General features: G+C 38.1%; 6 protein-coding genes and 1 non-coding gene across 8 annotated transcripts; 3 read left to right on the top strand and 4 right to left on the bottom strand.

Annotated features, from left to right (window-relative positions):
* Positions 1–2,924: 2,924 nt before the first annotated feature.
* LOC108845636 (conserved oligomeric Golgi complex subunit 8) lies at positions 2,925–6,647 on the bottom strand. The gene is made up of 12 exons (XM_057005413.1): positions 6,379–6,647; positions 6,139–6,291; positions 5,576–5,724; positions 5,375–5,452; positions 5,181–5,274; positions 5,009–5,083; positions 4,571–4,867; positions 4,416–4,483; positions 4,267–4,321; positions 4,015–4,153; positions 3,673–3,857; positions 2,925–3,531 (listed from the first exon to the last, which is right to left on the bottom strand). Exons 1-12 carry the CDS (start codon positions 6,505–6,507, stop codon positions 3,238–3,240), a joined length of 1,716 nt encoding a protein of 571 aa, XP_056861393.1. The 5' UTR covers positions 6,508–6,647; the 3' UTR covers positions 2,925–3,237.
* Positions 6,648–7,110: 463 nt separating this feature from the next.
* Positions 7,111–7,791, bottom strand: LOC108844092 (leucine-rich repeat extensin-like protein 3). Its single transcript, XM_018617298.2, is given in 2 exon segments — positions 7,111–7,344; positions 7,347–7,791. Coding segments are annotated over 2 exon segments (570 nt in total). The 5' UTR covers positions 7,746–7,791; the 3' UTR covers positions 7,111–7,173.
* Positions 7,792–12,411: 4,620 nt separating this feature from the next.
* LOC130510236 (small nucleolar RNA R71) lies at positions 12,412–12,518 on the top strand. The gene has a single exon (XR_008943916.1). It is a non-coding gene; the product is annotated as a small nucleolar RNA R71 (small nucleolar RNA).
* Positions 12,519–15,907: 3,389 nt separating this feature from the next.
* On the bottom strand, positions 15,908–17,796 carry LOC108847183 (protein ALP1-like). Its single transcript, XM_057005409.1, has one exon. The coding sequence runs from the start codon at positions 17,693–17,695 to the stop codon at positions 16,187–16,189; it is 1,509 nt and encodes a 502-aa protein (XP_056861389.1). The 5' UTR covers positions 17,696–17,796; the 3' UTR covers positions 15,908–16,186.
* Positions 17,797–19,553: 1,757 nt separating this feature from the next.
* LOC108847184 (putative F-box protein At3g24580) lies at positions 19,554–22,078 on the top strand. Its single transcript, XM_018620374.2, has one exon. It carries the CDS (start codon positions 20,223–20,225, stop codon positions 21,390–21,392), a length of 1,170 nt encoding a protein of 389 aa, XP_018475876.1. The 5' UTR covers positions 19,554–20,222; the 3' UTR covers positions 21,393–22,078.
* On the bottom strand, positions 22,006–22,764 carry LOC108847187 (17.6 kDa class II heat shock protein). Its single transcript, XM_018620377.2, has one exon. It carries the CDS (start codon positions 22,623–22,625, stop codon positions 22,161–22,163), a length of 465 nt encoding a protein of 154 aa, XP_018475879.1. The 5' UTR covers positions 22,626–22,764; the 3' UTR covers positions 22,006–22,160.
* Positions 22,765–23,219: 455 nt separating this feature from the next.
* LOC108847186 (omega-amidase, chloroplastic) lies at positions 23,220–25,481 on the top strand. Of its 2 annotated transcripts, XR_008943463.1 has the most exons (11): positions 23,220–23,492; positions 23,575–23,691; positions 23,767–23,994; positions 24,100–24,193; positions 24,403–24,477; positions 24,598–24,676; positions 24,762–24,777; positions 24,881–24,961; positions 25,029–25,111; positions 25,189–25,321; positions 25,392–25,481. XR_008943463.1 is itself a non-coding variant. In XM_018620376.2 (10 exons), the coding sequence occupies exons 1-10, from the start codon at positions 23,253–23,255 to the stop codon at positions 25,265–25,267; spliced, it is 1,092 nt and encodes a 363-aa protein (XP_018475878.1). In that variant the 5' UTR covers positions 23,220–23,252; the 3' UTR covers positions 25,268–25,481. The 2 variants fall into 2 exon arrangements, 1 of the variants encoding a protein (XP_018475878.1); XM_018620376.2 differs by having other exon boundaries at positions 25,189–25,481.
* Positions 25,482–26,468: the final 987 nt, after the last annotated feature.

Here is a 26,468-nt window from a genome sequence, read left to right as displayed (position 1 = left end):
ATTAGACAAAAAGGAATTTATACCAAAGGAACAACACTCTTATTTTTTTGTTCTCTATTGGCAATTTTCCCTTTTTTTTAATGAATGTTAAATTTATTCAAGACAAAAAATACTTTTATACAATAGATGTGCCATTGTCAAAGAAAAACTTTGAATTGTTTGGACTACTTTAGTAACCTTCCTTCTTCTCTTCTATCTCCCTCACCTTGTTGAGAACCAAACTCCCCAAAAAAGTACTTCATTAATTTCTCATAAGAAACATAAAAAAATATAGATCTGGATTAGTTAGCCATAGAAACATTAAAAAATATAGAAGATCTGGATTAATTAGCCAAGGGATTGGAGATATATATGAGACTAGGATAAGACCCGCGTCTTGCGCGGGATGAAGTTGTTATTTTTAATATGTTTTGGAGAATGAAACAATAGTTCGGTTTCATTTGGATTATGGGTGTTCAATCCGGATATCGGGTTGGTTTTGGTTATGTTCGATTTTTTTGGTATTTCGGTTAGTAAAATATAACTACTATTCTAAATCCATATTTACTTCGGTTTGATTTGGTTTATATATCGTTATTTTCAGTTTATTCGGTTTTATACCAAAAACATAATTATTTAGTTTGAGATCATATTATATGTTATACGAATTTTAAAGTCATGTTGTCAAAAAGTCATTTAACTAAAATATATTATATATTTAAATAAAAGAATAAAAAACAAAAAAATGCTTCTATCATCTAATAAAATAATTAAATCTAGAATTAATATCAAAGCTCTAAATTTTGAAAAAAAAACAGAAGCATGAAAGAAACTTTTTTCTATTCTTTCATATTTAGTGTTCATCAAATTAATATGTCTTCGATTGAATACAACTCTGTTTATTTAAAGATAAAAAAAGTTGTAAAAAATTTCAACTAATTGTTGTCCATCAAATTTATATTTTTTACTTCAATTTAGTTAATGTTAAAATAAAACAAAAAAGACTAAAAAATAAGAAGTCTCAGTTGCAGTTAATTGTTACTTAATTATAGTTCAAGTGATTTACAAATTAAAATTATAGTTCAACTCATATAACAAATAGATATTCATGCGTCGTTATAAATATATAAGTATTTACATGTTTCAGTTTTAATCGGTTTCAATGTGAAAAATTTAATAAGTTTATAATTTATAAATGTTCTTGAAAATTCATTGAAAGTTTTGAAATTAAAATATTTATGTAATCTTATATGGTATATATAGTCTAATCTATATATTTTTTTTATTATTAAATAATAGTTTTCACTCATATGGTTTTAAAATCATGTGTATCTTTTAATAATAAAAATGTTAATCCCTTGATCATTAATTTTAACATAATAATTCTAATAGTTTTAGTCATTTATTTTCATTTTTCTAAATTCAAAATATAACATATACAAAAATCTAAATTTTAATAGCTAATTTAATTGTTTAATTTATTTTAATAATATAAAATTAAACAAAAATGATGGAGGAGATATAAATTGTTATCAAATCTTTATTATTAAAATCATTAGTTGTCATATATATATATATATATATATATTAGTCATTTATGGTAATTTCGTAGGTTTTATTTAAGGAAAGAAAAAGAAATACTCCTTCTGTTTTTTAAAGATACATATTCTACACTTTCACATATATTAAGAAATCACATTAAAAATGCATTGATTTTTGTGAATAACAATTTTCCATAATCTTTAACCAATAAAAATCCAATAAACACAATTAATTTTCTTGAAGTTAACAGATTTTCATTAAATAATACATTGAAAAAGTAAAAATGTATCTTTTTTAAAACATTTTTTTTCCTAGAACATGGATCTTTAAAAAACAGAGAGAGTAGTAATTATATCTAACGGAACAATCATAAATGTTTCTATAGTACATATCATATCATATCATCATATCATATCATAAAAGTTTTATTTATTTTCCTATTTTGAATTTATGATGAGGCTGAACACATGTCAGTTTAATACTTTTTGCATAATTATTTATGTATTTGTATGGTATATAATTTAATTATATATATATATATTAGTCTTAATATTTCTTAAATAAGATTTACTACTTATATGATTTTGTAATCATTTGTATCTTGTCGTAACAAAACTTTAAACCATGGTCACAAAAATTTCAATGTGAGATTTTTAATAGTTTTAGTAATTTATAGTCATTTTTAAAATTTAAAATATAACACATACAGAAAAATCTAAATTTTTGTTATTAATTTATTTTAAAAAATGATAAAGGATACTCTATTCTATTTTATCAAATTTTTATTATTCAAAATCATTATTGTCATATATGTACTTTAGATACATTAGGAAATTTCGTAATTTTATTTAAGGAAATATTGAAGAACATTAATAATTAATTTATTGTTAGTTTAATAAAAAACTTATTATATATTTATATGGACCAACCTATTTTTCTAAGGGTTTTAAGAAGCATTGTGGTGATGACACATGGCTACACCAAATGTTATAATGCTTCTCTTTTAATATATAGGGGATATAGCTCATCGCTTGTATGTAATCGATATATACAATGTCTCCTCTATGTTTCGTATAGATTATATATAAAAGATCGTATATATTGTATGCTTTTCGAAAAAAAAATGGTAAGTTCTCAACACTTGAGGAAGAAAGCTGAAATATACATAAGTTGTTCTAAACTGTAGCTATTTCATTTCTTCATCTTGTAAAGTTGCTCTTCGATTTTCAACAAAATACTGTTTTACAATTCTGTTAAAATTTTACTTGTAAGATCAAAATATGTTGCAACTTGTAAGCATTAACATTATTTCATGTTGACAATTTTCATTTTGAATTAAAAAAATGTTGTAATACTTGTGTTACAAATGCCTCACAAATTGATTATTTGCGTAGTTAATTCGATACTCCAAAGTCATTCTTTGATTTTATATATCAAAATACAATAAAAACAAACAAAAAACATAGAAGATCTGGATCCAAGTCTCTAAACATAGTGCAATCAAATGTTATATAGATAATCTATTGTTTGTCTTTGTTTAATTTTTGTTAAGAAAAGTCATTCTTCGATTTTATATATCAGAATACAATAAAAACAAACAAAAAACATAGAAGATCTGGATCCAAGTCTCTAAACATAGTGCAATCAAATGCTATATAGATAATCTATTGTTTGTCTTCGTTTAATTGTCTTTGTTAAGAAAAGTTAAGAGAACTCTCAAGACTCGTGTGGTGCTGTCTCTGGAATCTGCTGCAAGGGAATGGGACTGTCGTCTTCTTTTTCGTTCGAACTCTCGACCTGTGTTTCTTCAACTTGGGAGGCTACACCGTTCTCTGATGCACTCGTTGTGTCGGTGCTGATGGTCTTTACTAGTTTGTTGGATGGTTCTGGAGACACCGACGCGGCTAAGATGCGACCTAGACCGTCGTATGCGCTCTTGGCATCCATAACGATACTGGCACCACCTGGATAACACCGGCCAAAGCATGTGGCGCAATGTGGAAAAACCACCTGCAACAACAACGAACCAAAAGAAAAAGGAAGGCGATATGAGTTAGACAGAGATTGGATTACTTCTAGTTAGACAAGTAAAATGTAGCTACTGACTCGTTACTTACTGATACAAGATTGAGATGAGATGTGAAACTGTACCTCGACAAAAGCTCGGCAAAGTGAGAGGAAGAGATTGGATTCGTTGAGTCGAAGCATCCGAGTTGTGTTGTATCTAAGCAAGGAGTCAGAAACGGCCTGAAGTCCTTTGATCAATTCATTAGCAATCACATTCTTCAGACTTAGAGGGGCACACGGACGTAGTTCGTTCAAAGCAGCAGATACACCTGTGGACATAGCCGGGATTGTCAATCGCAATCACACTGGTTAAAAGAACATTCAGACACACCTAGTTTATATTTGCAACATCTGTAATGATTCAAACACTTAACATTGGTTACACCATCCGTAATATTAGAAATTGATAATATATAACTGTATCACCGTTTATGAAAACTGCAAGAGGCGGATGCTCCATCAAGTATGATGGAGGAGTGACGTCATCTTTGCTTTCGTCATTGATACCACTAGATGGGAAGCCAACAGATGGTAATGGAACCCATCGATGTGAGTCCAAAACTAACTGAAAGTAAAAACATCATGAAGTTGATAAACATGTGACTGATAGGAGTAGGTGTTTTGTGTCTGAGTTGAGTTCCATGCTAGAAAAAAAATTAAAGTTTGGTGTTTACTCACCTGGAAATTCTCAACTGCTGTGTTCATGTTCTTGGAAAACAAGTTTAGAACCGCCCTGTAGAAAGTATGCAAGTTAAATACTGATGAACTCGTTGATAAATAAGGATTATGACAAAAAACAAAGAATATATAATAAGAAGAGTCGTTACTCTTCAAAAAGAGGAGGAAGCAAACCCCGGAAGTCTAGACCAACCCAACCAAGCCCCATAGCACAGTACTGTGTTGTCACGAGAAGAAGGTAAACGTCAATCATAGTTGCACAGAGTACTCAAAATGGAGTATATGATGTGCAAAAGAACTTAACCATGCACTGATCCAGAATATTTGATAGAGATCCTCCTTCAGTAATCTTTGGGAGCATGATTTTCAGAGTCTTCAGGTGCGATGTTATTTGATGCATGGCCCAGCTAAACAGAAGTCCACCGTCATAATTTTCTTCACTCCCCGATGTATCATCAGCAAAAATAGCTCGATACTGATTAACCACATCAAAGAGGTGCATTCTATGACAGTTTATCATCCCCTTTAAATACTCATAAGCATTTTTCTGGTCTAGGTCCTCAAGAATCCCAGTGAGCCATGCCTCACGGCATCTTAAGAACTGCACAGACAAGAAGAGTCATTCAGAAGTGTTGGCAAAGCTTACAGAAAGAATAACTCTATAGAGTCTAGACAAAGTAATACAATGCAATGGAAGGATAGATTCACAGATGGATATAGCTTATATTTCAAAACAATTCACCTGTAATCGCATTTCATACTCGCCAAAAACTCCTATTCGGCGTAAATATCCAATAATTCGGAGACATTCTGGCAACTGAAATAGAGAGCAGCAACAAAACATTGAGCCTCGTAGATTTTTAAGACTAACCATAGTTCACTGAAACAGAAACAAACTATATTCACATGAGGACCTGTATATTGGAGCGTAGTTTCTGGAGAAGCTGTGAGAGAAGTGATTGAGTTGTTTGTCTAACCTCCGCTGCAAGTGCTTGGATAACAAGCAATCTTGACATTGACAGAAGATGAGTTCTTAACAGCTATAGCTTGAAGTTCCAGGCCTTGCGAAGCCAAAAAATGGTGAGAAAGATAACAAAAGAAAACTCACTTGGGATGCATGGTTGCAAGTTTCGACACAAATGCTTCCAGGTCAAGAGCTTCATCAAAATTTCCATTTCTCACGCATCTGATAAAAAGAAAGTTCAATTTTGAAGCGCACTTAGAAGTTGCTCAACGTCAGGATAATATCCACTTCTCTAATGAAAGGGCATGAGAAGAAAATTTACTGGCAACAGGTCTAGTATCTTACGTGTCCATAAGCTGAGGAATCTCAAGCAAGTCAAGAAGAGTGCTGTGGTTTGCCAATAAAGCTTGGTTCATCTTCCTCTTCTCCAGAATATTCTCAGCAGACTCAATAAATTCCGTGCAACCAGACGTTAGTTTTGGGACTTCACCAATCTGCAGAAGTATAACATCTCCCACATGAAAGATCAAGCTATATACGTAATTCTAGGATTCATTCACCCATATTCTCAAGAAATGTTAGATGTCTGCTAGAATAAAGCACAACAAGATCAATCTCACAACGCTGAGTCCACAAAACTTAAAGGACCTGAAAACAACATGATGCTGCAACTTGACTTGATAACAATCGATTTTTCTAATTCCCTAACTTCACCTTTAGACTATGGAAGCTGAAGCTATATTCCTAATCCAATGATTCATTCAACTATTCTAAAGAAAAGTTAGCTACGACCCCTAGTACTCATCCAACATTAACCACAACAAAATTCAAAAACCAGGCAGATTAATAGCCACGTGTCATCAGCAGAGCTCGATTTGAAAACGGAACGGGAAAACGTGTTAACTTACGAGAGACTCGAGATGCTTATCGATGGAGGATACTTCCTGGCGGATCGCAAGCAAAGCATCAGCAGCGGTTATAAACGCGCGGTAGTTCCCAACTGCAACCTCTTGCATTTGCCTCTGAATCCGCTCCGCGTCCACTCGAAGCAGCTCCGGCTCCTTCAAAATTCAGTAACCGTTCATAAAACAGAGATACATTCGCGCTCAGAGAGATGTCAAGAGAGAGAGAGAGAGAGAGAGAGAAACCTTGTGGAGACGATCGAGAGTGAAGGAGAGGAGCTCGGACACGTACGGTTGCTGAGAGGCGGAAGCGAGAGAGAGAAGACTCGCCGTCGCCTCCTCCGGCGGGGACATCACCACGACCTCCGTCGCCATTGACAATCTTCTAGAAGAAGAATGTATCTATACAGATCCCAGGATCAACACAGTGGAGGAGATTTCACGATTTTTTTCTCTTGTTTTGAGTCCGATCTGAAATCTATCGCATTTTCAATTTTATTTTATTTACTTCTCTTCTTCTTCTTTTTTTCACCGCGTTAAATGTAACCGGTGACATTTTTTTCTTCTTCACATCATTCATACCCTCTCGCATATTTATGAAAATTTTATACAAGTCGATTTAAATATGTAATCTACGTAAAATGGGTTTTTCATAATGTATTCTACGTATTTCCTTCACAACACCTTGTCATATATATAATTCACATTTACATGGCTCGCCACAAAATGGTGCTCTAATGGAATCCTTAGTACATGATTAAATAAGCTTTATACATTTGTAAAAGAAATATATAGTTCTAGTCTTCTAGACTTTGAGTCGATAGCCTATGTCCCATGTCCGACTTGGTCATGGGCACAATCAGCTAGATTAGGTCGATCGAGTAGCTCGCTTTTACATAATTTCAAATACTTTGGCGTCTGCTTTTTGATGATTGATATAACATTTGATGAAAAGGCAATCTTATATCACACCAAAAGATGAATAAACAATAGTATTTAAGTAGTATGTTACAAACTTACAATAGAGTAGAGTCTTTTATACTAACTAAGCGGTATTAAGCAAAATAGAGAGAGAACAAATATAAAAAGAGAAATCAAGAAAGAGGAAGAAAGGAGAGAAGTGGCATTTGATGCCGTGTAGAAATAGAAATAAGGATATGGGTAAGGTGGCTGCTGCCCCTTTGGCGAGGGAGGCGTTGATGGTGCCATGGTGGTGATGGTGGCGAACCTTTTCCATCGGAAGAAAGCGGTGGAGGTGGCGGTGTGGACTCAAAATAGTAAAATCTTGGTGGTGGCGGTTGGATGACTGTGATTAACGGTGGAGGTGAAACCGATGGTGGAGAGCGTTTGTGAGGCGGTGGCGGTGTTGGTGGAGGAGAGGATAACGGCAATGAGGGAGGTGGAGGTGGCGGCAGTGGGGGAGAGGATGACGGCAATGAGGGAGACGGAGGTGGTGACGTGGAGGGTGGCGTCTTGGAGGGAGGAGGAGAGCAAATGGTGGGACAAGTGGAGCATTCACTGATGCAAAGAGGAGTGAGGACATCTAGCTGATCGGACGGTGATGATGCAACTTGTACGACTATGACCATCATGATGATGATAATGAGACCCATTTTGTTGATCTAAAAGTTGGTTTTCGGAATGAAATGTTCAATACTTAGTTAGTTGGTTGAACATATATAAACCACTGATATTCGTGTTCACGCACACCAATTAACCTAATGTGCACACTACCACAATCGAATGGTATGTCGATGTAGCACTTTAGGATCGAATCCACAGAGACCAACTCTTACACTTTATTTCTATAGGATCAATATTAAGCTAAAACAATATGGGGGTTTTGAGTTTTGTAACAAGCAGCAAATAAAATAAAGTAAATGTGAATTCAGATTAAAGAGAAGCCAGCCTAGGGTTACTTCATCGGGTGTCAATACTTGTGAGCCAAACAATTATTCAAGTGCTAATAAGAACAGTCTAGAACTCGGATCACTCAAGTAGAACAGTCCACTGTCGTGGTACTGCTCCCTATGCTGATCGATCTCACCGTCTAACTGTCGTTGAGGTGAGAAGCGACAACAAGCAATAGAGATCAAGTCCGATAGGTTCACAGAACACCCTAATATCTACTTTCGCTGATTAGGGATGCAATGCTCATTCAAAACAGATCTAGCAACCTATTACACGGTTAATGAACAGGTTAAACCTATGATCTAACATTAAGCGGCCAGTTTAATGCAAGCAATAAGAACAGTTATGAATGAAGACAATCAATGGATTCACTTATCTATGTTTAGCTCACGAAATCAACACCCTATAACCCTAGACAAGCAAGCCGACTACTCAGCCATGAACAGAGAAAACACAGAGTTCATAGAAGAATAATACTGCATAAATATAACAGAAACAAAGAGAGGGTTCAGGATAATCTTCTCTATGGAGAGAGAGATGGAGCCTTCTCCCTTTACAATAAGCAAAATCCAATAATCTAAAAGTCTCCAATGGTTTCTTGTGTCTAGAATAGCGTAGAATGATAAAGAGAAAACAGAAAATATGATATATCAAAGGCCACAGGCGGCCAGAGAGAAAAAGAGGATAATTAGGGCAAATCCCGAGATGTTGTATTTTCCTTATTCGTCCGGAACAACCACGGGATCACTCCGTCTGCTTGTTCCGCTTGATCGGGAACAGTCATCAGACTGTTCTGCGTGAAAATCACCAAACTGCACTGTTTTCTGCTTCTTTTGTTCCAGCAGGTCCATCTCCCATCCAGTGCAACTCCAGACCTGTAATGACTCGAAAAGGACTAGAAAGACTCGATAAAGACTTGAAAACCAATTAGAAAACATATATACAATGATGTATAAAACACCATATATCAATTCCGCCAGACTTAGATCCTTGTTTGTCCTCGAACAAGGCCAAGTATCAAGAACAGGGAGAAAGGTTTGAAAGTGTGGGAACTCTCCTATTCTCAGCAACCATACCTTAACCACGAATCTCTGAACCATACAAGCAGTAAACTAGGACAACACACCCTTACCAGAACCCCACTGACTGCTGTTCGAAAATCGGCTCCATACTCTACATCTCAAACCTGAAAAAGCAACACTATCGAGACACAACTCCCTACATTCATTTAAGAGCAGCGTGAGCTTCTCATCACAGGCACTATTCAGGGTAGACGGGCTAGGTGTGGAATAGGCTAATTTTATGGTGGAGCTAAAGAGTGTTTAGGGGCTACCAACTTTTCGTAGTGGATGCAGGATATCGCGCAAAATAGTCGTGAGAGGACGGCTCCATTGATGTCCACAGCCCCTTACTTGTTTTGCTATCTCAGGAGCGACTGTTCTTTTCGTTCGGGAACAATCATCAGACCGCTCCGCTCATCTGTCTGCTCCTCATCCCTTCATATTGATACCTACTCTTCTGCTCGACCTTCCCAGTGGCTCATGTATCCTGAATTCTTCTCCTTCTCCATCACCATATACTAAATAAAACGATTTTTTTTTTTTTTTTTTTTTTTTTTTTTTAAGATGGTGGGGGTGACGAAGAAGGAGGTAACATGTGATGTTTGGATTGCCACTGGTGGTTCTTCTGGTTTAAATCATTCTGGTTCTCCACCTATGTTCTTGCACAGCTCATTGGTCGCTTCCCTTAATCTGCTTGTTCTCCTTCTGACTGAATCTGCGCAGCGTAACGAGTAAGAGGCTGCGTCGATCCTTTCCTCTCCGACCTTTTTGCACATATCTGCACATATAACACTGAAAAACAATTGCATGAAGGTGGAATAAAGGCTAAGGTTCAGGGTGGGAACTAGCTAAAGATGAGCTAGCCACTCAGGAACAGCAAGATGGATAGAAAGAACAAGAAGTCCTGAGTGTTGTTCTCGTTTCCCTGATCTAGTGCCCATAACAAGAAGAATTTCAGTCAAGATTAGGTTCAAGTTATTTGGAGTTAAGTCTACCCAGTGTAACCTGATCGGCTGAGAACTTCTGGAGAATCAAGTGAGATATGTCAGGGTGTTCCAGGTCCACATGTGTGTCTTTCGCCACTGCTAAGGTCACTGAATAAGACAACTAAAGCACGAGGTGGTTAGTGATCAACACAGAATAAGGTCCTAATTCCCACAAAACTTTTGACTGACTCGATCAAAAAAACTGCCTCAGACTGACTCAAAAGAAAAACAAAAGAAAGAAACGAGTTAGTAAACGACGAAGACCCTCCCCCAGACTTACTTCACAACGTCTCGGTGTGAAAATAAATCAGAGAGAAGGTGAAAACCAGAATATACAATTTTTTTTTTTTTTTTTTTTTTTTTTAGATCGAGATACTTACCTGGAGCGGGTGCTCCGAAAAATTATGGGTGTTCTGTCGCCAGATGTTCACCTGGGCGGTTGTTCTCGGCTCCTGCAGAACAGGGAACTCCGTTTCTGCAACCCAGAATTTTTCGAAGTATCTCGAATTTTTCTGTTTTTTGACCTGAAACTCAATAAACTAAAACGAAAATAAGCAAACAAAATCAAAACCAAGTTATATTTACACTTACCAGTGGGTTGCCTCCCACCAAGCGCTTGGTTAAAGTCATTAGCTTGACTTGGTGACAGGGATCAGTCGGGTTGAGCATGAGGACTTGTTCCAAAACAAGCTCCACAATCTGACATGTTCAGCTTCAAAACTCTGCTCAACAACCCTTTCACAGCAGCTTCTCCTTTCTCTTTCAGCTCATCAGTGAGAATAACTCTGACTTTAGAGAAAGGTTTAGAGGTACCCTTGCACTTTACATCATACTCAATGAATTTCTCATCACACCAGTGAGGTGTCAAAGTCATAGTAGGATCTCCTTTGACCCTTTTCTTCTGGATTTTCTCTTTCACCCTTGCATTCCCACTGAGTTTCTTGCTATCATTGTGAGGATCTCCATTCAGAACTTCCTTGAACTCACTGTTTTTACCAAGCTCCTTCCTTGGAACAACCTTTAGCTTTTCTCCACAGAACACTGAGATGCAAGAGGAGTGTAGTTTCTGAAATCTGGTGGGAACAGCCTGATAGAAGACATTCTTGTTGATGTGGGAGAAGGAGACTCTCTTATTAGGCATATCAACGATTGCTCCCACTGTAGCCATAAATGTCCTTCCTAAGATCAAAGGCATCTCATGATCCTTGTTCATCTCAACAACCTGAAATTCAGTATGGAGAACACAGTCCCCGACTTGGACAGGAAGGTTGCGAATGGTGCCATAAGGAACTGCTCTGGAAGAGTTTGCAAAAGTCAGAGTCACCTTAGAAGGCTCAACATCAGCAATGCCCAACTTCTCTACAATCGCCTTTGAGACAAGATTCACACAAGATCCAGAGTCACAAAGAGCTTCCTCAAATTCTACTCCAGCAATGGAACATGGAAAAGCAAACTTTCCAGGGTCATCAACCTTAGGCAACACCTTCATGTGTCTAGGTGGAATCGGATAGGGGACCTTAGGAACATAGACTCGCACTGGTGGAATATCAGTAGATCCGTCGGGAGCGGGAGCAATCGCGGGAGCAGTCGCGGGAGCAGTCACTCTAGAGCTAGCAGACTGCTCTATTCTCTGTTCTGCGCCCAGAACAGTCTCAGCGAACAGTTGTTCCGCTTGTTTTTCCTCAGATTTCTCACGTCTCTGCTCGATTGCATTACAGTGCTCAACCCTAGGATTCATCACACTCTTTCCACGAATGATCTCTTGCTGTCTTTTAACAGTTTCAGCAGTTTGAGCAAGCTGAACATCAATCTTCTTTATGTGGTTGCTCACAGTATCATATTTTGAATTCAGCTCGGTGAACATGCTGTCCATCCTGGTGTTGATGTCTGTGGTAACCTGATTCAGTGCCTTGACCTGAAGTTGCTGGCTCTGGAGCATCTGCTGCATCATAATGTTCAGATTTTTCAGATCATCTGGCGGACTGTTCCCTGCAGTCGGAGCACTCGCGGCTGGAACAACTTGCTGATTGCTCTGCGGGATGGTGTTATGATACCCAGATCCTTGTGCCTGGTTGTTCTGCAGTAGCTGATCGACCTTAGCTGTTAGCTCATCAATTTTCTGGGTGTGTACACTGTTCCCTTTCTTGGAGCGGTTGCTCTCCTGATTCTCATTGGCTGAGCTAGCTGCCATGTTCTCAATCAGCTGGAGCGCTCCATCAGTGGTCTGAGTCATGAAGTCTCCATTGCTCGAAGAGTTTAGAGCACCTTGGTATTTCCAGTCCACCCCATCATAGAAAATTCCCAGGAGGTAATCATCATCAAATCCATGGTGAGGGCATTCTCTCTGGTAGTCATTGAAGCGCTCCCATGCGTCACAAAAAGGCTCATCATGGAGCTGTCTGAATGAAGTGATCTTGTTCCTCAATGCAGCTGTTCTCGCCTTAGAGTAGAAATGGTTGAGGAACGCTGATCGGACCTGTTCCCATGAAGTGAGAGAGCCGGTAGGGAGGGAGTTCAACCACCGTGCAGCTTTTCCATCAAGAGAGAATGGGAATAGCATGCACTTGATGTAGTCTGGTGGCACACCATTCGCACGAGTAAAACTGCAGACTTTTTCGAAATTCTCAATATGCTCCATTGGAATTTCTGCAGAGAGACCAGAGAACACTTTTCGCTGCACCAGATCAATCAGAGCATGCTTGATCTCGAAGTCCTGCCTGGTGCAGAGTGGAGGAACAATGGCAGAGCGCGTAGTAGGAATGTTCCGCGGAAGGTTTCTCTCCCCGATTGGAACAGTCTGCGCTGCTTGTTCTTGCCGCGCGAGAGCAGCCTGTTGAGCATATTGTTCTGCAGCTGCTTGCTGAGCTTGGATGGTCTGCTGCATCTGAAGCATCTGCTGTTGCATCAGTTGCATTGCTGCAGCGAGATCATCTTGATGACCGTGATCACCCATGGTGGTGTCAGTAGGCCTTGGCTGTTGTCTGTTCTGATTTTCTAAACCTTGCGATCTCCTGCAACAAAGAGAAAAGAGCAAGTTAGAGGTCTTAGACTAAATAAATAACCGAAAAATAAAGGTAAAAAGATGTTCCCCGGCAACGGCGCCAAATTGATATTCGTGTTCACGCACACCAATTAACCTAATGTGCACACTACCACAATCGAATGGTATGTCGATGTAGCACTTTAGGATCGAATCCACAGAGACCAACTCTTACACTTTATTTCTATAGGATCAATATTAAGCTAAAACAATATGGGGGTTTTGAGTTTTGTAACAAGCAGCAAATAAAATAAAGTAAATGTGAATTCAGATTAAAGAGAAGCCAGCCTAGGGTTACTTCATCGGGTGTCAATACTTGTGAGCCAAACAATTATTCAAGTGCTAATAAGAACAGTCTAGAACTCGGATCACTCAAGTAGAACAGTCCACTGTCGTGGTACTGCTCCCTATGCTGATCGATCTCACCGTCTAACTGTCGTTGAGGTGAGAAGCGACAACAAGCAATAGAGATCAAGTCCGATAGGTTCACAGAACACCCTAATATCTACTTTCGCTGATTAGGGATGCAATGCTCATTCAAAACAGATCTAGCAACCTATTACACGGTTAATGAACAGGTTAAACCTATGATCTAACATTAAGCGGCCAGTTTAATGCAAGCAATAAGAACAGTTATGAATGAAGACAATCAATGGATTCACTTATCTATGTTTAGCTCACGAAATCAACACCCTAGAACCCTAGACAAGCAAGCCGACTACTCAGCCATGAACAGAGAAAACACAGAGTTCATAGAAGAATAATACTGCATAAATATAACAGAAACAAAGAGAGGGTTCAGGATAATCTTCTCTATGGAGAGAGAGATGGAGCCTTCTCCCTTTACAATAAGCAAAATCCAATAATCTAAAAGTCTCCAATGGTTTCTTGTGTCTAGAATAGCGTAGAATGATAAAGAGAAAACAGAAAATATGATATATCAAAGGCCACAGGCGGCCAGAGAGAAAAAGAGGATAATTAGGGCAAATCCCGAGATGTTGTATTTTCCTTATTCGTCCGGAACAACCACGGGATCACTCCGTCTGCTTGTTCCGCTTGATCGGGAACAGTCATCAGACTGTTCTGCGTGAAAATCACCAAACTGCACTGTTTTCTGCTTCTTTTGTTCCAGCAGGTCCATCTCCCATCCAGTGCAACTCCAGACCTGTAATGACTCGAAAAGGACTAGAAAGACTCGATAAAGACTTGAAAACCAATTAGAAAACATATATACAATGATGTATAAAACACCATATATCAACCACTAAGGTGGATTTGATACAAAGATGCTTTCTTGATAAATTGTGTTTTGCTGAAAGTTAAAACATTAGAGAATATTAAAAAGTTCAAAATGACAATGTATGTTACGTTATACTCTTTTTTTAGGGTGAAGATGTAAGCACAATATTTACAATTAGTTTTACAAATTTACAAATGATAGGTAATAACCCATATACAGATATTAATTTGTTTATTTTGACTATTACAAACATTGTGCTTGAAAAATCAAACTGGGTATGTGGGATAATATGTTTCTGCTTAGATGAGAACCATATGGTAAGATTATGATATTCCTTTCTCAATGTATACTCAACAACCTATTTAACTTTCTCAATGTATACTCAACAACCTATTTAACGAGAAATAATTTATAACCAAAAAAGTGTCACACTCTCCACATCCTTTTTTGTTCTGTCATTGTTCTTTGATACTTTGCTTTCAAAGTTGGCTTTGGATCAATTTCATTTCTAAGATATTGGCATTGGATTGATTCTTTCACCTTTAATACATTATTTCTTATATTGTCAAAAGGCATTAGTTTCAGTAACATATACACATACCTCTTATTTTATATTTTCAATTTTGTTACGTTGTGTATATCTACCAAAGCTATTTATACTGGTCAACTGAAGTAGCATCAACATATGTAGTTATTTGAATCACTATTAACACAAAAGGTAAAAAAACACCTTGGTGGTTCATCTCACATTCCACATTACCTTAGTGATATCTCATTCAGCTATTATACATTCTTTCTTATAGTATGCATATTTTGTATTTGCTACCTGATTCATATAGCATATGTGATCTAAAGATACAATACAATATGGTGAATTGAAATTGGGTTACAAAATGACAATGTACTGAGTTCGATTGGCTAGCTAAGAAAGAACTGTTTTGCCAAAAAGTTTTACATAAGAAATGGATTCATGTCTAAATCTTAAGTTTTTTCCTCTTGTAACATTTTTTTGTTGTGGGCAAATCATTTGCAAATGAAAAAGACATGTGAGTAACCTAGAACATTTGTGGTATTTTTCTGACAACATTTAATCCTAAATATCATAAACAATGGAATTTTATCGACAATAATAAAAACTCAGTAAAATGACTAAGAACATGGTGAAGTGGTTAATTTGGTTGTTAAAAGTAGCATAGTTTTTCTTCAGTTTTTAAAATTTTGAAAACTGGGCAGTACTTGTTCACTTTCATTTTTTTAAGAGGAACTGTTTTATTTACAAACTAATCATAACTTTAATTTGTTATTATCTTGCACTTAAATAAATTATAAGTGTCGATGTCACCTGATTAATTTAAAAGTTTATATTATTATTTTATCTAATTAGATTGATAACGAAAAGCATGAAAATGTTAATTTCTAAGAATTTTATGTTTGATTCCCGAAAAAATTAGAATAAAATAAGTTTTGTCAGAAGGCATTAGTTTCAATAACATAATTTTAATGTTGTGTATATCTACCAAAACTATCTCAACTGAAGTAGCATCAAATCATGTCGTTATTTGAAACACCATAACACAAAAGGCGAAAAAAAAAAACACCTTGGTGGTTCATCTCACATTCCACACCACCATAATGATATCTCATTCATCTATTACACATTCTTACTTATGGTATGTATACTTTGTATCTTCCACCAAGCTTCATATAGCATCTGTGATCTAAAGGTACAATACAATATGCATAAACAAAAGAATTAAAATGAGTTTAGTCTTATATCTTATAGGAGGAGACACCAAAGACATTCCCCCAGTCCTTTTCATAAGAAAGAAGTACCAGCTAGTCCATGATGCAACAGATTATGCGATATAGCATCTCTTGCCTTCATAGCACTAACCGATCTCAATCCGTTTTCAGGCAAAACCTCATCATCAACTACTTCAACCATCAGCTCCGCCTCCATCTTCTCATCTCTCATCTCACATATGTTGTGAAGCACACAACACGCTCCCAAAACCGTAGGCAAATCCTGAAGCTTCACTTCAGTCCGCTTCTGAAGACACGCCCACCGTCCTTTCAACCTCCCAAACGCTTCTTTAGCCACTCTCTGCACCTCACTCATCTTCTCGTTAAACGCGTGCTGCGTCCACGTCAAGTTATGCTGCGTGTAGGGAACCAACACCCAGTCCAACAGCGGGTGACCGGCCCCACCAGCGACCCACAATCCTTTCAAAAGACCTCCGTTGTTAGCTCTTTGATACAACAACGACTTCTCCAACACCTGATCATCAGACATCGACCCGGGCCATCCGATACACAAGTCAGTAAACACACCTCTAGGGTTTACAACCGCTTGGATTGTAATAGAGTAAGAAGTCTTCTGGTTCCTCTCAGTATGTCGTTTATTAAAATAAGCAGCCACACTGATCTTAGGAGCTATGATCGGAACGTGAGTTGTATACATAGACCCAACAACGTTCGGAATACCAGACATGGACTCGTACGTCTCCCTAATGCCTCTCAACGACTCATCGTCAGGCCACTGAAGATACTTAGGCATCAAAACATCTTTGATCGCTTTACATACCTCAAGAACAAGCTTGTGACAAGTCGAGATACCTAAACCGAACTTCTTCGAGACTAGACGTAACGGCTCACCGGTTGCTAACCTCCATATGCAAACCGCGACTCGCTGCCGCACGGGAATCGCGTTTCTCAACGCGGTGTCTTCTTTCGCGACCGCTGACTTCAGCTCCTCGCAGATCAGCTCGAACGTGGATTTGGACATTCGGAACGCTCTTCTGAAGTCCTCTTCCGGGTAGTCGAAACGGTTGCACTCTTCCCACCACGCCCTGCTCCGGTCCTTCACCCATAACCGCCTCTGCTGACCCGTACCGACCGAACCGGACCCGGTTATCTCGCTGCTCTCAATCTCGGAACACTCTGACGCAATAGCAGCGACGGAGACGCAAGCGACGGCGCGTGGGGCGCGTGAGGCGCGTGGCTTCTTTGTTTTGATGTCTCCGTTTTCCTCGTAGTATGCGTTGAGATCGGAGTAGTATTCCGACATGGTTCTCGCTCGTTTCCGGTAATTAGACTGGAGCTCGGACAATTCGCGGCGGGAAGCGGCGCTGCGAGCTTCCTGGTCTTGCTTCTCGTGCTCGTCCATCAATAGCAAGGAAGTGAAAAAGCCCTTGAGGTTGTTTTTAGTGTCGCCGGGCGACGGCGTCGTTTCTACCTCGCCGTCGAAGACATTGCAGACTGATTCTTTTTCTTCCTCCTCCTCCTCCTCCTCCTCGTCTCCGTCTCGGAAAACGGCGGCTTTCATTGAAAGTTGTTTCACGTTTTTGTGAGGTTGCTTCGAGAAAAGGGGTATCTGCTTTGGATTGGAGGAGAAGATATCTTTCCTTTTGGTTCATAAATAGAAATCTTTAGACGGATTTTGAGGTGAGACAGAACCTTGTCTTGCGGTACGAGTGTGAACACGCAAGTTGACTTTACTTGTCTTTTCCAATAATTTTTTTTTTCTAGTACTCGTTTTATTCTTGTTTAGGCTTTTTTTTTTTTTTACATCTGTTTAGGCTTTTAATTTAATTGGGATTATTTACACATAAAATGCTAGGACCAGCTTTCAACAATTATAATTTATAAGATAAAATTTTAAATTATAGTTCTTGAACGAACTGTATAAACATATGTGAGTGATCTGTGAAGTTTCTCACAGTTGCTAATTGATACGGATTCTTAATCTCTGTTTTAGTACTACATCATTTGTTAATGATGAAATACTACAATAGAACTCACCTATCGAAATACTATTGGTGATTCGAATTTGGAAGCAAACTCGTATGTGAATACGTTTTTCTAAGTTGGCTAAATTTGGAAGCAAGCTGTTTAGATCATTATTGAACCGTTAAAATATTTTTCTACTAAATTTGTGTGCTTTCGTGCTATTCAAATCAAATTATTGACCACGTTTTTACTATTCCTTTTTAAAACTGGTTTAGCATGTCTGATGAGGAACTGCATACATCAATTTCCTATTCATTTTTTCAAACTAATTAGCAATTATTTTGGCTATTTTATAGAAATTTAAAATTGTAAAATGACAAATTAAACACTAATCATATACTAGGCTCTGCGTGAAATTGCGAAAATGAAGAATATAAAACAATTATGTTGGAAACTAATCTTCAAAATAACTGACATGTTTGAACAACGATTTGTGAATAATGGTAATAAAGAGTAGTCAAGTGAATAATTACGCGTTTTTTTTCTACACCACATGAACCACTATGTTGTGCATGTGCTATTTAACAGTATAGACTAACTATAAAAAGGTAGATGCAGTTATCAATTAAATATGGTTCTACTACTTGAGAATGTGAACTAGCTTTTCTTAATGATAATTCTTTGTATTCTTACATATCGATATTTGATTTTGTTTAACATGGGGTTCCCATCCTGTAGAAGAGCTCAGATTAATGCAACCCACGCCTTTTAGGTTATTTATAAACTGAAATAGTTTGTGTCTACGTCATACATTTGATAATTGATGCTGCGATGAGGAACGATACACATGATTTTCTCTTCCAATAACGGTCGGTTTGGGAAAAGATGAGTTTTAGATGTGGACATATCTCTCCAATCTCCACCACTCTTTATTTATTAATATGTGTCAACAATATTTTGTAAACTCTGTTTGTTATACACTTGTGGAGTAGGTGTGAACACACATCTTAAGAAGGAACCGAATAATGTTAATATAGCATATAATATAAGATCTCAAATGATTGTACTAGTGGAGAAGCGGAAGGAGTGTGAACACGTAAAGGAAGTATCGGAAACATTGGTGAGAGAGTCTTGTATTTGGCGGTGTGGAACATTAGGTGGCCGATTGAGACTTTTTGGTCCCGCGTTTTTGTTTCTTTTTCTCCTTTTCTTTTTGTCTATTCGAGTTCCCAGATGAAGGCATTAGTCATGAGGCTATGTCCTATTTTTTAATTGTCTATTCATAACTTACATAGTGGCCTCTTCCATCCTCGCCTAGACTCACGTTATGTTTCTTTAATCAACAAATAGCAGATCATTGTTTTTAACTAATCATCTCAATAAACAAATCTAAGTTAATCAACAAATACACAAAAGTTGTTTAAACAACTCAAACATAACTAGTTCTTGTTAGTTCAGAGTCACTCGATTCAAGAAACGAGAGAAAAATTCTACGATTCTTCAATGTTTTGTGCTCTCATCTTGATCATGTCCTGGCGTAATCCAAAAGTTGTACATTTTGGACCGCATAGGGATGGGTAACGCAAGTTTGGGCCAATTTGATTCAGAGTTCTTTGTTGGCTTTGGCTCAGCTGATCATTTGAATGAATGTTCTAGCATTTTGGGATTAACGATTACATTAGCTTGTAATTTCTCATTCAAATGCTTTTAAGAGGTCATGCATCTCCACCATACGTTAAAGTTCTTGATATGTTACACTAGCAAATAGTTTAGGTATAATATGGCACATGCATATAGTTTTGGTATCGATTAGATTTAGACTATATGATCCTAGTAACGATCTCCGCCTTTTTGAACTAATCCTCTTCCCCTGTGTCTTCGGTTGTTGTTTTATCTACGAGAATCACAAACAGGAAAAGGAAAGTCTTTTTTTTTTGGTTTTTTGTTTTCATCTCCTAGGTTTTCCTTTTTTCCCCCTATTTAATTTGGTTTCTTCAATCTCGTAATCGAATCGTAATATATATCGAGAGGAGAGGCCGAAGAAATCTGTAATCTCAAGACAGAACGAGGACAAGAAGTAAGTTGCTTTGACCTAATTTGTTCAGACAAGAAAGAAGAAGAAGATGTGGGATCTTCCAAGGGATATGGAGGAAGAGGTGTTGTGTCGAGTTCCGTTGACATCTGTGGGACTTGTCCGATCTACTTGCAAAAGGTGGAACATGTTGTCCAGATGTGATGATCACTTATTTGCAAAAAAGCACCTTGCTCACCTAGCAGCAGAAGCAGCAAAGAAGAAGGACCACCCTCTTGTGGTTATGATGATGGATTATAGGGTTCAGTTGATGAGATTGAATCTTTCCAACAACAAGGACGAAGTTGTTGTTGTAAATCCTGAAGCTAAACTTATTGGCCTAGATCAAATCGACGTGCGTGAAATCTTTCATTGCGACGGTTTATTGTTATGCATTCCCAAAGAAGACCACTATAGGCTAATTGTCTGGAATCCCTATTGGGGGCGGGGGCAACTCAGGTGGATCGAGCATACACATAATCACCACTTACTGGACAAGCATCTCTCTGGTTGTTTGGACATGTACACGTATGGTTTTGGATACGACAACAGTAGTTCCCAGTACAAAATCCTGAGATTTATGAATTATCCCCATGTCGTTGAGTTCAAAATCTACGACTTCAACTCTGATTCATGGAGGATTCTTGATCTCTTTCCTCCAGACAACGACTGGCGAATAAAATTCGATCAACTCTGCCTATCTTTGAAGGGAAACACCTACTGGTTTGCAGCAGAAGCTATGAATTACGATGCCATTAGTTTCTTAGTCTGTTTTGATTTCACAACAGAGACATTCTCCCCGCCTTTGCCTCTCCCCTTTGAGGCTTTTCCTCAAGATACTTTGAGTCTATCATCATCATCTACTAGTCTTGTGGTTTTATTCCAGTCCGCGGATACATGGGAGATGGAGATATGGATTTCCAATACGATTGAGCAGCCCAATGCCCTGTCCTGGAACAGCAAGGTTTTCTTATCGGCGAATATCGAACAACGCATTTACCCCCATTGTTTCTTCATTGACCAGGAGAAAAAAGTCGTTGTGATTTTTGATAAAAACGCCCCTAATGGTACCTCCAGTCGTGAAATAGCTTACATATTTGTTGGAGGAGGAGTGGATGATGATGGATCATTCTTGAAACAACAAGTTGTTAAAGAATCTGCATACCCATTCTGTTGTTCACATGGTTGCTATTATGTTCCAAGCTTAGTGCAACTCAACTAGTAGTCCACCTATTATTATTATCTCTGTTTGTTTCCGAAGATTGACTATTAAGTTTCTTTTTTTTTTCCGTCCTTTTTGTCCAATGTTTTGATCATTCTAAGGAATAATATCAGAGTTTGTGGTGATAGCAGTGAGTTCTTGCCGTTTGGTATATGATCTCTGCTTACTAGGGAGGGGGAGCCGCCTCGTGCTGTTCCTCTCATGAATCACATATCATTGTTTTTAACTAAGCATCTCAATAAACATATCTAAGTAAAGCAATAACGCGTATTCAAAACCCACAAAAGTTATTTAAACAACTCAAAACATAACTAATTCTTGTTGTTGATTCATGACACGAAAAAGAGAGTCTAAGCTATGGTTGCTTCAGTGTTTTACGCATTTCGATCTTAAAAGTTGCACGTTTTGGACCCCATAGCGATGGCTAATGCAAGTTCGGGCCAGTCTTTGTTGTATTGGCTCAGCTGATCATTTAAATGAATGTCCTAGCATTTTGTGATTAATGGTAACATCGGTTTGTAATTTCCCATTCAAATGCTTTTTACATCTCCAAACGTATAGTTCTTGGTATGTTACACTAAATGTAATCGAGCCCAAACCAAAACAGAAAAACTAAAACAGAGAAACAACTTTTATTTCACTTTTTTTTTTTGAACAACTTTATTTAAGCTTAGAACGCACGTCATCACACAGTCTCTCACACATTCAAATAACATCCGAACCCGAAAACCAAACCAACATGGCATAAAAAGGACAAAATCCAGAAACTCAAGCAACTTGGACTTGAATAGTCTTTGGTTTCTTAGGCTCAGGAGGAGGAAGCTTCTGAACAGTCACTTTCAACACACCGTCATGACAAACAGCAGACATCTCCTCCAAATCAGCATTCTCAGGCAGCTGAAACTTCCTCATAAACTTCCCCATTCTCCTCTCCATCCTCACATACTTCAGTCCCTCGCTCTCCTTGTTCTCTCTCTGCCTCTCCCCACTCACCACGAGCACATTCTCGTTCTCCACCTGAACCTTGATCTCCTCTCCTTTGATTCCAGGCATGTCCACCACGAAAACGTAGGCGTTCGGGCGCTCGATCACGTCAGCTGGCGTAGCCGCCATCGCCTTCGCGTCACGCATGTAAGATCTTGATGGATTGTTGCGGCTCTTCTCGTTGTGATCCTCGGGGAGTTCGAGCATGTCTTCGAGGATTGAGACAATCGGAAACCTTACGAATTCCATTGTTAGACCCTTCTCGTGTTGCTTTCTTGATAACTTCTTTGTTTCTTGCTTCTCTTTGTTTTCGTTGATGGAGATTGTTTGAGACTTATGTGATGCTTAAATAAGAGTGGAGATGGATTTTCTAGAGAGATGTAGAAAGACAGAACTGTTCTGTTCTGTCTGGTGAAAGCACTTTCCGTATATTCGAGAAGCGTCTTGACCGTTCTTTGTGAAATTTGTTCTATAAACACGTTTTAAACAAATGTGGACCATCTTTAGCTATGTGGGCTTTTAAATCAGGTTTACTAAGGCCCATCCTTTTCTTCAAATACAAAAAGTCAATTACCCCGGTTTGGTACGTTTTCGAATCTGGGGTTGTTGAAAATAGATTGGTTATTGATTATGAGATGAACTATGGTTGGATAATAAATCTAAACAAATTCCGTTAAATTTTTCAAACTTTGGAATAGCTTAAACAATTTTTGTGCTAACAATCTTGTTAACTCATCTTAAACCGGAATGCACCTTTGTAATTTAACCCGGATATAGTAATGAAGAAACGGTTGAACCGGAACCGTACATTTGTAACACGACACTAGTTTTCCTCTTGTCATCTGTCTGAATCATACACTAAAGTGAAAAACGCAAATGAAGTCAGCAGTTACATCGTCACTCTTCTCCCATTCGAAGAATCTTCTAAAACCTAATCCCCTTTCCCGTCTCGAATCCGTTTTTCTTCCTAAACCATCACTTAGATCGATCGTAAAACTCTTCCCATCTTCATCAACCTCAGGTCTAAGATCCATCTCCTCCATGGCTTCCTCTTTCAAACCCGAACAAGCCAGAGTTCCCTCTGCTCTTCCCCTCCCAGCTCCTCCGTTGACCAAAGTCATCTCCTTTCTCTTAATTTCTTTGTGTTTTTTCTATCAATTCCACGATCTGATGATAAGATCTTACGTTTCAATTGTAGTTCAACATCGGATTGTGTCAGCTATCTGTGACTGCCGACAAAACAAGAAACATCTCTCACGCCAAGAAGGCCATCGAAGAAGCTGCTTCCAAGGGAGCTAAGCTTGTTCTCTTGCCTGTAAGTTAAAGAAAGTATAAAAAGCTTTTAAGTGATCTCTTCTCTTCGCTTCTCAAACGAGGTTTTTGTTTTCAGGAGATTTGGAACAGTCCGTATTCGAATGATAGTTTCCCGGTTTACGCGGAAGAGATTGATGCAGGTGGTGGTGAGGCTTCTCCTTCGACCGCTATGCTTTCCGAAGTTTCTAAACGTCTCGGGATCACTATCATTGGTGGCTCTATTCCCGAAAGAGTCGGGGATCGTTTGTATAACACTTGCTGTGTCTTTGGTTCTGATGGTGAGCTCAAAGCTAAGCATCGAAAGGTTGGAACTTTTCATCTCAAAACTTCCCTTAGAAGAAAGTAATTAGTGTTTTCAGAACATCTTGTTGTACTTGATTGTTCGTTGTACTTGTGTCTCTCTCTACAGATACATTTATTTGATATAGACATTCCCGGGAAGATTACTTTCATGGAATCAAAAACTCTTACTGCCGGAGAGACACCAACAATCGTCGACACTGGTTTCACTATGATCTTTGCCAAGCTATATATATATATATATATATATATATATATATATATGAACAATCATCTTAGCTAAACTTATTCTTATAGTAATCTAAAAAAAACAATTGGCAATAAAATTTAGGACGTTCTTAACTCAAATGGTGAAAATCTCCAATGCATTGCAGCGTGTCTTAGAATAGTGGGTTTTGTTGGATTGTTGCAGATGTGGGACGTATTGGAATAGGCATATGCTATGACATCCGGTTCCAGGAGCTAGCTATGATATATGCTGCAAGAGGTAATACTTTTTAATACAAGTGAAAATACTTGCTGCTTCTATTCTTTCAGGGTTTGGTTAAAGAACCTCCAATCATCATCATCATCTACTACTACATGTTTGTTCTCTATTTACTTTCAGGGGCTCATTTGCTGTGCTACCCAGGAGCATTTAACATGACAACTGGACCTCTCCATTGGGAGTTACTACAAAGGGCAAGGTACATTTTCACAATCTCCTTACTCTATGAAAACTTGCTTGGTTTAGTTAGTTACAGAGGCTGACTTGTTTTTGTCTCATTTCAGGGCTACGGATAATCAGGTATTATCTTCTGCTCTCTGGGGAGCTTTACTGTAGTATCGACTCTTATCCGTAAAAATCGTTGGAGCATTTGATAGAACTACGTATGCTCTGCTTTGTTTAGCTATATGTAGCCACATGCTCACCTGCCAGAGATTCAGGAGCTGGCTACACTGCTTGGGGACACTCCACACTCATCGGGCCTGTAAGCTATTAGTTGATTGATAATGAAGCTTTGGTTAAGCACTAAACTCGTAAAAACATCTGAACAGTTTGGAGAAGTTCTAGCGACGACTGAGCATGAGGAAGCAATCATCATAGCAGAGATTGATTACTCTATCCTTGAACAACGAAGGTAATCACCATAACTTTCTTGTTTTTTATTTATTTTGTTTTGTTTATCTAATTGAATCTTGGTTATTACCATGTTAGGACAAGTCTTCCATTGAGTAAACAGCGTCGGGGAGATCTCTACCAGCTTGTAGACGTGCAGCGCCTGAACTCTAAATGAGTGCAACAGAGAGAGAGAGAGAGTGAGAGTGAGATGTTGTCTTTAGCTTTTGTTGAGTCTGAGAACAGTTTGGTTACTTGCAACTTCTTGACATGTCAGAGATGCAATAAAAAAAAAAAAACTTCTTGACATGTCAGAGATGCAATAAATAAAAACTTGATGTTTGAGATTAAATGGAACAAAATAAATAAACTTCTGGTCAAAGTTATTATCATCTTCACCTCCACCCACTTGCCATGTCGACTATTGAGCTCTCTAAGCATATGTTGACTGTTCATTAAATTTAATGCATTGTGTCCACAACGTATAAGATAATCATTCATTCCTGTAATCTTTATTCAAATAGGATCCAAAAAATAAAGAGACATGAAAATGATACAACATGCAACACTGTCAGGCTCTGCTTTGATTTTTTAGATGATCCGTGAACTGATGGTTGAATGATAAAAATGACTGGACGATAGAATGTAGTTAAGAGCGAGGGAGCTAACAGAACATTTTACAGTGAGTTCTCGTCTTTGGAGGAGACACGGCCCAAGCCTATATTAGTAGTAGAGTGGTCCATTCCCCTAGAACAAGTGCCGTACGCATGGGGTGAGGAGGCCCACACGTGCGAGGGGTCCCATATGGGGAGAACAACAAGAATAGTTCACGTGGCAAGTCACGTGTGGGAGCCCACACAAACCACCAGTTGAGATGAGAGCTTCACCGCGTGAATGAATGAATGTATCTTTCCTTTTTCTTTTTGTGTCAGATCTTATTGTCTCTCCCTGAGCAACTCATTCTCTGACTCCCCCAGTGCCATTTTCTTTCCCTTTAATAGTATGTTTCTCGCACATCCCTAAGACTTAACAGTTGTATCCATTCTAACTAATGTTGTAAGGATTTTTTGGTATTAACAACAAAGTTTCTATTTTTTTTTGACAAAGAACAAGAACAAAGTTTCTGTTGTGAACTACGTCACTTGTTGTGTTTTGTATGATTCTATATTTGTACAAGTATTAAGTTTTAAGGTCCAGTATTTACAGGGGATTTTCGAAGCTGAATGTCATAATGAGATCATATAAAATGAAAAAAAAAACATCGACCGAAGTGTGACAAAGATATAGGATGGAAACAAGAAGACATAAAAGTGTTTTTTAACAACAAAATAAAGACATAAGTGTTGATGAAACGAGGAACAACCAAGGAACAAGAATGG

The sequence above is a fragment of the Raphanus sativus genome, chromosome 3, assembly GCF_000801105.2.
Source record: "Raphanus sativus cultivar WK10039 chromosome 3, ASM80110v3, whole genome shotgun sequence".
Classification (NCBI taxonomy): domain Eukaryota; kingdom Viridiplantae; phylum Streptophyta; class Magnoliopsida; order Brassicales; family Brassicaceae; genus Raphanus; species Raphanus sativus.
The sequence above is the reverse complement of the archived record's forward strand: the minus strand, read 5'-3'. Positions and strand labels throughout refer to the sequence as shown.

What these genes read in the sequence shown, in the direction of transcription:
- LOC108847183 (XM_057005409.1), bottom strand. Translation starts at nt 17,695, where the DNA reads ATGAAAGCCGCCGTTTTCCGAGACGGAGACGAGGAGGAGGAGGAGGAG.
- LOC108847184 (XM_018620374.2), top strand. Translation starts at nt 20,223, where the DNA reads ATGTGGGATCTTCCAAGGGATATGGAGGAAGAGGTGTTGTGTCGAGTT.
- LOC108847187 (XM_018620377.2), bottom strand. Translation starts at nt 22,625, where the DNA reads ATGGAATTCGTAAGGTTTCCGATTGTCTCAATCCTCGAAGACATGCTC.
- LOC108845636 (XM_057005413.1), bottom strand. Translation starts at nt 6,507, where the DNA reads ATGGCGACGGAGGTCGTGGTGATGTCCCCGCCGGAGGAGGCGACGGCG. An exon ending in ATTCCTCAGCTTATGGACAC is followed by an intron (nt 5,453 to 5,575) that starts GTAAGATACTAG and finishes TCTTTTTATCAG; the next exon opens with ATGCGTGAGAAATGGAAATT. An exon ending in CAGCAGTTGAGAATTTCCAG is followed by an intron (nt 4,154 to 4,266) that starts GTGAGTAAACAC and finishes TTTTACTTTCAG; the next exon opens with TTAGTTTTGGACTCACATCG.
- LOC108847186 (XM_018620376.2), top strand. Translation starts at nt 23,253, where the DNA reads ATGAAGTCAGCAGTTACATCGTCACTCTTCTCCCATTCGAAGAATCTT. An exon ending in TCAAAGCTAAGCATCGAAAG is followed by an intron (nt 23,995 to 24,099) that starts GTTGGAACTTTT and finishes CTCTCTCTACAG; the next exon opens with ATACATTTATTTGATATAGA. An exon ending in TATGATATATGCTGCAAGAG is followed by an intron (nt 24,478 to 24,597) that starts GTAATACTTTTT and finishes ATTTACTTTCAG; the next exon opens with GGGCTCATTTGCTGTGCTAC.